The 12,500-nt window shown below is 40.5% G+C and overlaps 1 protein-coding gene across 1 annotated transcript in view; it reads right to left on the bottom strand.

Annotated features, from left to right (window-relative positions):
* pax3a (paired box 3a) overlaps nt 1-12,500 on the bottom strand; it is a 75,532-nt gene that overhangs the window by 36,898 nt on the left and 26,134 nt on the right. Inside the window, exons 5-7 of the mRNA XM_061979671.2 lie at nt 3,506-3,705; nt 2,855-3,020; nt 1-190 (exon numbers count right to left, since the gene is read on the bottom strand). The exon at nt 1-190 is cut by the window's left edge and continues 34 nt beyond it. Of these exons, the coding sequence (XP_061835655.1) occupies nt 1-190; nt 2,855-3,020; nt 3,506-3,705 (556 nt within the window). The remainder of the gene's footprint in view (nt 191-2,854; nt 3,021-3,505; nt 3,706-12,500) is intronic.

Genomic DNA, 12,500 nt, shown 5'->3' with positions numbered 1-12,500 from the left:
TTGACGCTGTTGGAGTGTCCCGTCGGCGCCGCAAAGCCGTCCGAGTATCCTGAGAAGCCGTGACGCCCGGAGGACAAGCAGTAGGCCGAACCTCCGTCCTGAGAGCCGGACGATGAACTGAGGCCGCTCTGGTGCACGGACGTGGGCGGTAGAGGCTGCGGCCGGTGCACCGTACTTGGCTGCTCAGCGGCTGTTCACAATAGAACCGAAAACTGTTTACAAACATGCTTATTAAAATTATGTGTAAAGACGCATGTTATAAAACATTAGGTACGCCTCCACAATCCAATGAGATCCGACACAAGAGCTGTAAAATACCTATGAAGGTTCTCATTAAACCAGGTCCTTGTCATCTCAGGGCGTTTAATCGTCCGCGACTGGACTGCTTGGTTTGTCTTGGAAGAAGTTTTGCCGCTCATCTGAGTAGGTTTCATCAGTTTGTGCTCATAGACTTAGATTGGTCAGACCTAGTCTTTGACTTAAATTGGTCAGATCTAGTCTTAGACTTAGATTGGTCAGCTCTAGTCTAAGACTTAGATTGGTCAGCTCAAGTCTTAGACTTAGATTGGTCAAATCTAGTCTAAGACTTAGATTGGTCAGCTCAAGTCTTAGACTTAGATTGGTCAGATCTAGTCTTAGACTTAGATTGGTCAGATCTAGTCTAAGACTTAGATTGGTCAGATCAAGTCTTAGACTTAAATTGGTCAGATCTAGTCTAACGGTTGGTGCCAAAACTCCAAATATTTATACTCTAACACCAGGAGGGTGTGCCTGGACAAGGATGGTTTCGCCCTATGGTAGTGAGAAAAACCACTGTTTTAATGCAAACAAGCAATCCTAACTGTCAACGCCAACGACATTCATTGAAGTGTATACTCTCCTCGTTAGCATTGAAGTATTGTGTGGCAGAACCATCGCTGTGGATCGACTACTACCAGTCCAAAGTAGTCTGAATCTTCCACGTAAGTATTCCTTTCAGTTGTAAACAAATGTCACAAATGGCATTCTGGTCTGGAGTATACTCTGGTTTTTGGAGAATAAAAATTTGGGGTTTTGGCACCAACCGTTTGGACTAAAACTGACCAATTTAAGTCTCAGAGCACGAACTGATGAAACCTACTTGGATGAGCGGCGAAACGTCTTCCAAGACAAACCAAGCAGTCCAGTTGCGAACAATTGAACGCCCTGAGAAGAGCTGTAAGGTTTCTTTGCAAAGATAACGCTTTAACTCATGCAATTAATCACAAAATACTATCACATTAGTCATCGCGCATTTTCTTTTGACCACACATGCTACTTTTCTTTAATCGTTGATGGTTACCTGATCGTTGGAGCAGATTTTCACAGTGATCAGGTCAACGCGGACCTCGGTACAAAGATGCGTGATAAGACTTCAAATTTTGTGCGCTCTGTCAAATTCAATTTGAAAATCTTTCAATAAAACCGTTAGCAAGTTTGAGCAAGTACATTCAAGTGAAACATAAAAATAAAAAAATTCTACACGACATTCTGATAATTAATTTGCATTTGTGTCCAAATATTAGGGTCTTTTTTTCAAAGTTGATATGAATTATGCACTCAATCAATTAATAAAATGGTGTGATTAATCAGGTTAAAAAATGTAATTGTCTGACAGCACTACAGTATTTTTCGGAGTATAAGTCGCACCGGAGTATAAGTCGCACCTGCCGAAAATGCATAATAAAGAATAAAAAAACATATATAAGTCGCACATTTATTATATAAGTCGCACTGGAGTATAAGTCGCATTTTTTGGGGAAATGTATTTGATAAAAGCCAACACCAAGAATAGACATTTGAAAGGCAATTTAAAATAAATAAAGAATAGTGAACAACAGGCTGAATAAGTGTACGTTATATGAGGCATAAATAACCACCTGAGAACGTGCCTGGAATGTTAACGTAACATATTATGGTAAGAGTCATTCAAATAACTATAACATATAGAACATGCTATACGTTTACCAAACAATCTGTCACTCCTAATCGCTAAATCCCCTGAAATCTTATACGTCTAGTCTCTTACGTGAATGAGCTAAATAATATTATTTGATATTTTACGCTAATGTGTTAATAATTTCACACATAAGTCACTCTGAGCATAAGTTGCACCCCTGGCCAAACTATGAAAAAAACTGCGACTTATAGTCCGAAAAATACGGTAATATTTGAAATACCTTTTAATGAGGGTGACAAATAGCAGTCTACTGCAAACTCCAATAATAATACAAGTCTGTCAATCAAAATGAATCATGATTTAGCGTTGGGTTTAACTAATAACTGATGTTTCTTGGTTAGTTGGTAGGATTACACAAACAAAACTGCTCAAGTGATTACCCTAAATGTTTATGCCAAGGTGGCGATTTGTAGTAGAAAAGTCAGACCTATGACATCCGACTAGGATAACCGTAACTCACTTTTGTGGCGGGCACTAAAGGTTGTGTTGAAAAAAATACCCCATAGCATACATGTAGTACAGATATCCTCAAAGTTTTATCGTCCTTTGACTAATGGTCATTGACCTATGGACAGTTAGCTGCGGTTTTTGAATCCAGTCTTGCTCAAACTTGTCAGTCCCCACAAGGTGTGTAACAAGTTTTGTGGCGATTCGGTTGAAAGTTATAGTGGGTGTTTTTTGTGTGACGAAGAGAAAGACAAACTTTGGGGTTTAATTTGTCAGAAAAATACTAGCACAGGCAACACAGTTTTGACACATTTTCACTCATCTGTGTGCAGCAGTTACTGTGTGTTTTTGTACCACAGCTCTTGTATTGAATCTGATGCAGGTGTACCTAATAAGGTGTCTGCGGAGCGTGTTATCATGCATGCCCACCCTGAGCTATAGATGATGGAGGGTAGGGGCTGTCGGACAGCTGATAAGGTTGCAGGCCCGACATGGCCGACGGAGGGAAACCGCCTGGGATGAGGTGGTTAAACGCCATCAGCTGATTGGCCCCCGCTTGCTTCCTCCACCGGGCTCTTCTGTTGCTGAACCACACCTGAGAGTAGAAGAAACAATCTCACTATGTTTACATATCTGATGACCTGGCCTGGGAAAAAAAGTGGACTTTTGCAGCGCTGTGTAAAGACCCTTCTGTGTCATTACAGGCAGCTGAACTGATAGAGATCTTAACATGCGGAGCGTGTAGTGAAACCACAGACATCTTTGTGTAACGCGGCCAGTCAGTAGGTTCATATAAAGCCAGAGGGCTGTTCCAGCTGTTAAAGCCTGTATCAGCACACCATCTGAACCAGGCGTGATGTATTTTGGGGATCTTTACATCGCCCCTGACTAAAATAGCAAGCTGTCCTCACACACAGTGGGTGCAGTGTATGTCTGAAGTCAGTGGGGGTGAGCGCGGGGTCGAGGGTTGCGGGGATTGAACACATGTCTAGTAGCGCCGTACGGAATGTGGGGCGACCGTTTAACACCCGCATGATCCATGACGAGAGCCACTCGTCGCCTGACAGTCAAGATGCCAACCTGAACGCGCGCCTCGGTGAGTTTAGCCCTCTGGGCCAGCTCCTCCCTGGTGTAGATGTCGGGATAATGCGTGCGCTCGAAGGCCCGCTCCAGCTCCTCCAGCTGCTCTGCCGTGAAGGTGGTGCGACTACGCCGCTGCTTCCTCTTCAGCGGCAACCCCGGCTCGGAGTCCACGTCGGAGCCCTCGTCGGAGTGACTGGCTGGAAAACAAATAAAGTGTTACTTTGGGTGGCTGGCTAAGCTGCCGCACAATAGCGTGCTCGGAGACAAAGGGTGTCAGTGAATGCAACACATGGTACGGAGCCACTTGAAATTGTCTTCTCCTGCTTCTTTTAAACTCCTCTGTGGTTCCTGAAGGGATCAAAAGCCAGAGGCTGCTTGAACACGGATTAAAATGGACTAGATCTCTCCGGGGGCTTCCATTCCCCGGGACACTGTGTCTCGCCCGGTCTTAGCCATGCTGTGCGCCATAGCCGATAGGGTCCCAGAGTTAAGGGCGCTCGGCTCTTTTGCAGGTGCTCCTTAATCTGTTTGTTCTGCTGAGGGCAGAGTGGATGCCGAAGGGACGGCTTTTGGGGTCTAATTCGGCAGAAGACTGGAATCAATGAAGGCCTGTGAGTGGAAGACGAGGACTATTGCTGCGTTGGGGGGGGAGGTTGCCCGTCTATTAAATAATGATTAGGCGCCGCAAACTAGCGTGACAGCCCGCTATTGTCCCCAATTACACGTAAGCAGTCCCCCTTCGCTTTCTCAGTCACAAACATGCATCTGCTACGTCTCGCTCTATCCAGGCTTTCGCTCAAAGAACACAGATGGACTCCAGAGAGAAAGAATCCACGAGGAGGGTTCATTGCACCTTTTCGAGATTGGAAAAGCGAGAGGTTAGAGCGAGCACCAGGACAGAGGCTGGTCTGTCTCCCCCACTCTCCAGATTTAAAGCTTTAATTAAAAAGTGCCAAGTCAGACATAGAGGAAGGGGGGAGTAGTAGCAGGGATCTCCCCTTGCCTCTGGAGCCTCTGCAGCCAAGCAGGAAATGTTTGCGCCGGTTGCTAGTGTGCGTCTGACCAGGCATTACACGGATTTGGGCCCTGGGAAGCCGGCGGCGCTCCGACTTGCCAGCGTAGAAGATTCTGATGCTGAGAGGAGGTCTTTATTACATTTGTACAAAGGAGTGCCACGCTGGCATGAGCGCTCTCACAGGCTGCAGGCTTGAATGTGTGGTTGCTGCTATGAAAACATCACTTGATACTCTTCAAACATTGCTTTGGCGGGGATTTGCAACATTCCGTGATTAGCGGCAAACAAAAATGGCACCGAACGAATTCTAAGGGAGGGAATGGTCGCTCATAAAGTTCCCCATTGGCACGGTAACTCATGTTGACTGCAAAGTGGGGGTGGATCTTTCCTCCTTCACCCCCCTTGTTCCTTGTTTTTATTATTAGAAACTAGAGAAAACACTCCGTCAAAGGCTCTCCCTTAATGGCGGATGACAGTGTTGCTTTTGTCATCCTCTGTACTCTTCCTCTCTCGCTTTCTGGGGTTTTTTTTCTGTGGAAGTGCTGCGGCCAAGCCTTTGTATCTTAGCAGGGAAAAGCCTGTGGCAGGGCTCTATTGGACCGATTACCACGGTCCATCTGTAGGAGCCATCAGGGACGCCGGGGCCCGCATTCAGGGGCCTGTCACCTGCCCAGCAGGGGAGAGAGTGGGAGGGAGGGGGACTGCAGTGGGGGAATGAAGGGTGGAAGGGAGGGGTGGGCCACAAAGGGGTCCATGAAGGGCTGCAGAGGGGCACAGCAGGGGAGCGCCCCTTCATCCCCTCCTTCCACTGCCTCAGGGGCATTGGCTTTTGGGGGGGATGGTGCAGCCAAGAGGGTGGTTGACATGGAGAGGAGGTCGGTGCCACCTGAAGACGCCCGCCAAGCCTCGCATGGGCGCCAAACTCTCCCTCGGAACGTGGCCACCCCTCAAACCTATCGCGAGGCGCACTGTCGCGAATTTGTTCCCACACATTCTCCACGACAAGCAGCAGAAGAGGATACTAAACACACAAAAGGAGGCCTCGCCCTCCTTACTTAAACACCCAAATCAAATTTTACGCTGGAGCTCAAGCTCTGGGGAGCTGAAAATACTTCATAGCCGCTCACAGTTTGGCTGCAGACTCCGACAAGAATCTTAATAGAATGATAGCTGGTTACTCGCCGGGGCGGAAATTGGGTGTAGTGCGGAATTATTCTTAAAACAAGACATTTGCAAGATTACTCGGCTCATAAGAAGGACGCGACAGCTTGCGTTAGTGGAGATTTTGGGGTGAAGTATTCAACAGGTTTATTAGGAAAGGGCCTCAGAAGCAGCTGGAGTTTGCTGCTGATTAAACCGAAGAGGTGAAAACTTCAGTTGCTTTATTTGCACCTGTAGCAGTAATGCTGTCAACAGAAAATATATGAAAGGAAGAGACGCACCAATGATCACACTCCACTTTTGTGGTGTGCACTACTTCTGTAGACTTGTGATGCAGTTTGATTTAAGTGTTACAAAATTCTAAAAAGTTAGCCTACACCCGACAACACAGGTGTCAAACTCAAGGCCTGGGGGCCAGGTCTGGCTTACCTCATCATTTTATATGGCCCCCGTTAGCCTGGAAATAATGTGTCAATAAAGCACTTCATCTATCATTGTGTGAATGTTCCAAACTTCTCCAGATTTTGGCGCGCTTTGCCTTCCATATTTTTTACCCGATTCAAATGGTTTCAACTTCAAACTGTTTAGTCTATTCGGGAATCGCGGGCTTTCCCTCGACAAATTCCAAAAATTCCCAGATTTCCCAGAATTTCCAGGACATTTTTTCCCATTCAAAATGAATTGGCCATTTTTCAAACTTCCACCATTTCCACATTTTTCAACCGATTGAAACCATTTCACATTCAACATATTCCACTCATCCTGGACATTTAAACTATAATTTTTTCAATTTCAAAAAAATTCCAGGAATTCCCAGAACCCCCTTTTTTTCAAACCCTTTTTTAACCTTTTTTCTGTCGACTACTCCTCCCACATTTTTCAACCCACTTCAACCGTTCCACCGTCCAAACATTTCTCTTAATCAGGACAAAAAATTTGGTTGTATTTTGAAACTGGAAAAATTCCCGATTTTCCTGAAATTCCTTAATACCTTTTCTCAATTAAAAATGTTACTATACGGTATAGCTCGGTTGGTAGAGCGGCCGTGCCAGCAACTTGAGGGTTGCAGGTTCGATCCCCACTTCCGCCATCCTAGTCACTACCGTTGTGTCCTTGGGCAAGACACTTGACCCACCTGCTCCCAGTGCCACCCACACTGGTTTATATGTAACTTAGATATTGGGTTTCACTATGTAAAAGCGCTTTGAGTCACTACAGAAAAGCGCTATATAAATATAATTCACTTCACTTCACTACTACAACATTTCTCGACCGATTTGAAAAATTCCAACACCAACCATTTCAATGCTTTCAGAACATTCAAGTCTTTTAACATTTTCCAAAAAAATCCCGCTTTTCCTGAAATTCCCAAATTTCCATCAAATTCCCAAATGGGACATTTTTCAAAGTTCCACAATTCCCACATTTTTCATCCGATTCAAACCGTTCCAACTCTGAAATATTCAGCCTGTTTAAAATTGGGTGCTCTTCTTCAACAATTTAAAAAAAAAAATCCAGATTTCCCGAAAGTCCTGGAATTCCTTAATACAATTTTTCATTTCAAAATGTTACTACTTCAACATTTCTCGACCGATTTGAAAAATTTCAACACCAACGATTTCAACTCATTCAGAACATTTAAGTCTTTTACCATTTTCCAATAAAATCCTGCTTTTCCCGAAATTCCCAAATTTCCATAAAATATCCATTGAAAAGAATGGGCCATTTTTCAAAGTCCCACAATTCCCACATTTTTCATCCGATTCAAACCGTTCCAACTCCGAAATATTCAGCCTATTCAAAATGGTGTGCTCTCCTTCAACAATTTAATTTTTTTTCCAGATTTCCCTAAATTCCTGGAATTCCTTAATACAATTTCTCAATTAAAAATGTTACTACTTCAACATTTCTCGACCGATTTGAAAAATTCCAACACTAACCATTTCAACTCATTCAGAAAATTCAAGTCTTTTACCATTTTTCAAAAAAATCCTGCTTTTCCCGAAATTCCCAAATTTCCATAAAATGTCCATTGAAAAGAATGGGACATTTTTCAAAGTCCCAATAGTCCCACATTTTTCATCCGATTCAAACCGTTCCAACTCCAAAATATTCAGCCTATTCAAAATTGTGTGCTCTCTTTCAACAATTGAATTTTTTTTCCAGATTTCCCTAAATTCCTGGAATTCCTTAATACAATTTCTCAATTAAAAATGTTACTACTTCAACATTTCTCGACCGATTTGAAAAATTCCAACACCAACCATTTCAACTCATTCAAAAAATTTAAGTCTTTTACCATTTTTCAAAAAAATCCCGCTTTTCCCGAAATTCCCAAATTTCCATAAAATGTCCATTGAAAAGAATGGGACATTTTTCAAAGTTCCACAATTCCCACATTTGTCATCCAATTCAAAATTGTGTGCTCTTTTTCAAAAAATGTTTTTTTTCCAGATTTCCCAAAATTCCTGGAATTCCTTAATACCATTTCTCAATTAAAAATGTTACTACTTCAACATTTCTTGACCGATTTGAAAAATTCCAACACTGACCATTTCAACTCATTCAGAACATTCAAGTCTTTTACCATTTTCCCCAAAAAAATCCCGCTTTTCCCGAAATTCCCAAATTTCCATAAAATGTCCATTGAAAAGAATGGGACATTTTTCAAAGTCCCACAATTCCCACATTTTTCATCCGATTCAAACCGTTCCAACTCCGAAATATTCAGCCTATTCAAAATTGTGTGCTCTCCTTCAACAATTTAATTTTTTTTCCAGATTTCCCTAAATTCCTGGAATTCGTTAATACAATTTCTCAATTAAAGATGTTACTACTTCAACATGTCTCGACCGATTTGAAAAATTCCAACACCAACCATTTCAACTCATTCAGAAAATTCAAGTCTTTTACCATTTTCCAAAAAAATCCCGCTTTTCTCGAAATTCCCAAATTTCCATAAAATGTCCATTGAAAAGAATGGGACATTTTTCAAAGTTCCACAATTCCCACATTTTTCATCCAATTCAAAATTGTGTGCTCTCCTTCAACAAATTTTTTTTTCCAGATTTCCCTAAATTCCTGGAATTCCTTAATACCATTTCTCAATTAAAAATGTTATTACTTCAACATATCTCGACCGATTTGAAAAATTCCAACACCAACCATTTCAACTCATTCAGAACATTCAAGTCTTTTACCATTTTCCCAAAAAAATCCCGCTTTTCCCGAAATTCCCAAATTTCCAAAAAATGTTCATTGAAAAGAATGGGACATTTTTCAAAGTCCCACAATTCCCACATTTTTCATCCAATTCAAACCGTTCCAACTCCGAAATATTCAGCCTATTCAAAATTGTGTGCTCTTTTTCACAATTTAAAAAAAATCCCAGATTTCCAAGAACTCCCAGCTTTCAGGGACATTTTCTCCAATCAAAATGAATTGTCTATTTTTTAAACTTCCACAATTTGTGCATTTTTCAACCTATTCAAACCATTCCAACATCAACACATTCAACTCATCCAACTAACATTTTCCCAAGTTCCAAACCAAATCCCGGTTTTCCTGGAAATTCAAACTCTTCAACATTCAAACCATTCCAACATTCAAACTATTCTTACATTCATACTACATTTTGTCAGCATTTCAGTTGAACTTCAGCATTGGAGCCTTCACACGCAATTCCTTCAGGAATTGCCTCATCTAGTTACGAAATGTATTCCTTTTTTTCCATTTTGACAGAAAAAATATATCTACTGTATGCAATTGCATAGATTTTTATTTATTATCTATTTTTTATATATCGCCCTAAACAACGACATCCACAGATCTAATCCCACATCCAGGCAAGGAACAACTCAAAAGTCTCCAGCTGGGGAAAAAGGAGAAACATTGAGAGTGGGTTGGCAGATGTAGGGAACACCGTAAGGTTATTGAATCGTTCAATTAATATTGTTTATTTCTACTTTTTTATTCATTAGAATATTTTTAAGTATATCAATTTTTGCATAATCTAAAACAGCAAGAATAAACCTCAGACAGCTCTTTAGAAATGTAACTGTTAATGTTTTTAAATAAAATGTACCGGTAATTATTTTCAATCATAATTGAAAAATAAAATAATCGTTTTAATATATATTTTCTTTTTGCATATTTATTAATTTTTCAAATGTATCTAAACAAGATTTATTTCTCACAAGACTATGTAGTATTTGACTGATCATTTTAAACTCTTCTTAGGTTCTCAATTTGTGTTCTCTTTATTCTCTTGATTGCTTCGTTGGGTCTGTTCTTGACTGGCTGTGCTTCTATTTTATGTATTGTTAATATTATTACTATTATTATCATCACTATCGTATTTAATTATTAATGTAATATTTATACCATTGTTTCTTAACCATAGGGCCATAGGGCAAGCAGCCCCTAAAGGGCGGCCAAAAATATTTCTTTTCTCAGCTGTGGTCGGTATGGGCTGCAGCGGTACTCAGTTGCAATACACTTTTCCACTACTTGTTGCAGTACAGGTAATGACAATATCAAACAGAAGAAGTCTGGAGCTACAGTCGTAGAGAAGTTTCTTAAGCGCAAAAATTATGACTTATGTGGTGAAAAGATATTTTCATTTGCAATTAAATGTTTATTGACAGCTTAGTTAAGAAACATATTCATTATTAATTTACTTTATTTATTTTAGCACAATATAATTGTATGAAAATGTATATATATATACAGGTAAAAGCCAGTAAATTAGAATATTTTGAAAAACTTGATTTATTTCAGTAATTGCATTCAAAAGGTGTAACTTGTACATTATATTTATTCATTGCACACAGACTGATGCATTCAAATGTTTATTTCATTTAATTTTGATGATTTGAAGTGGCAACAAATGAAAATCCAAAATTCCGTGTGTCACAAAATTAGAATATTACTTAAGGCTAATACAAAAAAGGGATTTTTAGAAATGTTGGCCAACTGAAAAGTATGAAAATGAAAAATATGAGCATGTACAATACTCAATACTTGGTTGGAGCTCCTTTTGCCTCAATTACTGCGTTAATGCGGCGTGGCATGGAGTCGATGAGTTTCTGGCACTGCTCAGGTGTTATGAGAGCCCAGGTTGCTCTGATAGTGGCCTTCAACTCTTCTGCGTTTTTGGGTCTGGCATTCTGCATCTTCCTTTTCACAATACCCCACAGATTTTCTATGGGGCTAAGGTCAGGGGAGTTGGCGGGCCAATTTAGAACAGAAATACCATGGTCCGTAAACCAGGCACGGGTAGATTTTGCGCTGTGTGCAGGCGCCAAGTCCTGTTGGAACTTGAAATCTCCATCTCCATAGAGCAGGTCAGCAGCAGGAAGCATGAAGTGCTCTAAAACTTGCTGGTAGACGGCTGCGTTGACCCTGGATCTCAGGAAACAGAGTGGACCGACACCAGCAGATGACATGGCACCCCAAACCATCACCCAACCATGCAAATTTTGCATTTCCTTTGGAAATCGAGGTCCCAGAGTCTGGAGGAAGACAGGAGAGGCACAGGATCCACGTTGCCTGAAGTCTAGTGTAAAGTTTCCACCATCAGTGATGGTTTGGGGTGCCATGTCATCTGCTGGTGTCGGTCCACTCTGTTTCCTGAGATCCAGGGTCAACGCAGCCGTCTACCAGCAAGTTTTAGAGCACTTCATGCTTCCTGCTGCTGACCTGCTCTATGGAGATGGAGATTTCAAGTTCCAACAGGACTTGGCGCCTGCACACAGCGCAAAATCTACCCGTGCCTGGTTTACGGACCATGGTATTTCTGTTCTAAATTGGCCCGCCAACTCCCCTGACCTTAGCCCCATTGAAAATCTGTGGGGTATTGTGAAAAGGAAGATGCAGAATGCCAGACCCAAAAACGCAGAAGAGTTGAAGGCCACTATCAGAGCAACCTGGGCTCTCATAACACCTGAGCAGTGCCAGAAACTCATTGACTCCATGCCACACCGCATTAACGCAGTAATTGAGGCAAAAGGAGCTCCAACCAAGTATTGAGTATTGTACATGCTCATATTTTTCATTTTCATACTTTTCAGTTGGCCAACATTTCTAAAAATCCCTTTTTTGTATTAGCCTTAAGTAATATTCTAATTTTGTGATACACGGAATTTTGGATTTTCATTTGTTGCCACTTCAAATCATCAAAATTAAATGAAATAAACATTTGAATGCATCAGTCTGTGTACAATGAATAAATATAATGTACAAGTTACACCTTTTGAATGCAATTACTGAAATAAATCAAGTTTTTCAAAATATTCTAATTTACTGGCTTTTACCTGTATATATATATATATATATATATATATATATATATATATATATATATATATATATATATATATATATATATATATATATATATATATATATATATATATATATATATATATAAAGTTAATTGTGAGTCCCTTCTTATGCATATTTGGTATGTACTTATTTTCCTAATCAGCCCAATCTAAGGCTAAGGATTATGCATTAAATTAATAACAATCATATCGGATGACAAGGTTGTAAACTGTTAGCAGGTTAGATATAATTACTGAATATTAGGGATGTCTGATAATGGCTTTTTGCCGATATCCGATATTCCGATATAATCCAACTCTTTAATTACCGATACCGATATCAACCGATACCGATATCAACCGATACTGATATATACAGTTGTGGAATTAACACATTATTATGCCTAATTTGGACAACAAGGTATGGTGAAGATAAGGTCTTTTTTTTTTTAATTAATAAAATAAAATAAATTAAAAACATTTTCTTGAATAA

The sequence above is a fragment of the Nerophis lumbriciformis genome, linkage group LG19 (genome assembly GCF_033978685.3).
Source record: "Nerophis lumbriciformis linkage group LG19, RoL_Nlum_v2.1, whole genome shotgun sequence".
In the NCBI taxonomy this organism is placed as follows: Eukaryota; Metazoa; Chordata; class Actinopteri; order Syngnathiformes; family Syngnathidae; genus Nerophis; species Nerophis lumbriciformis.
This window is presented reverse-complemented; position numbering and strand designations above follow the sequence as displayed.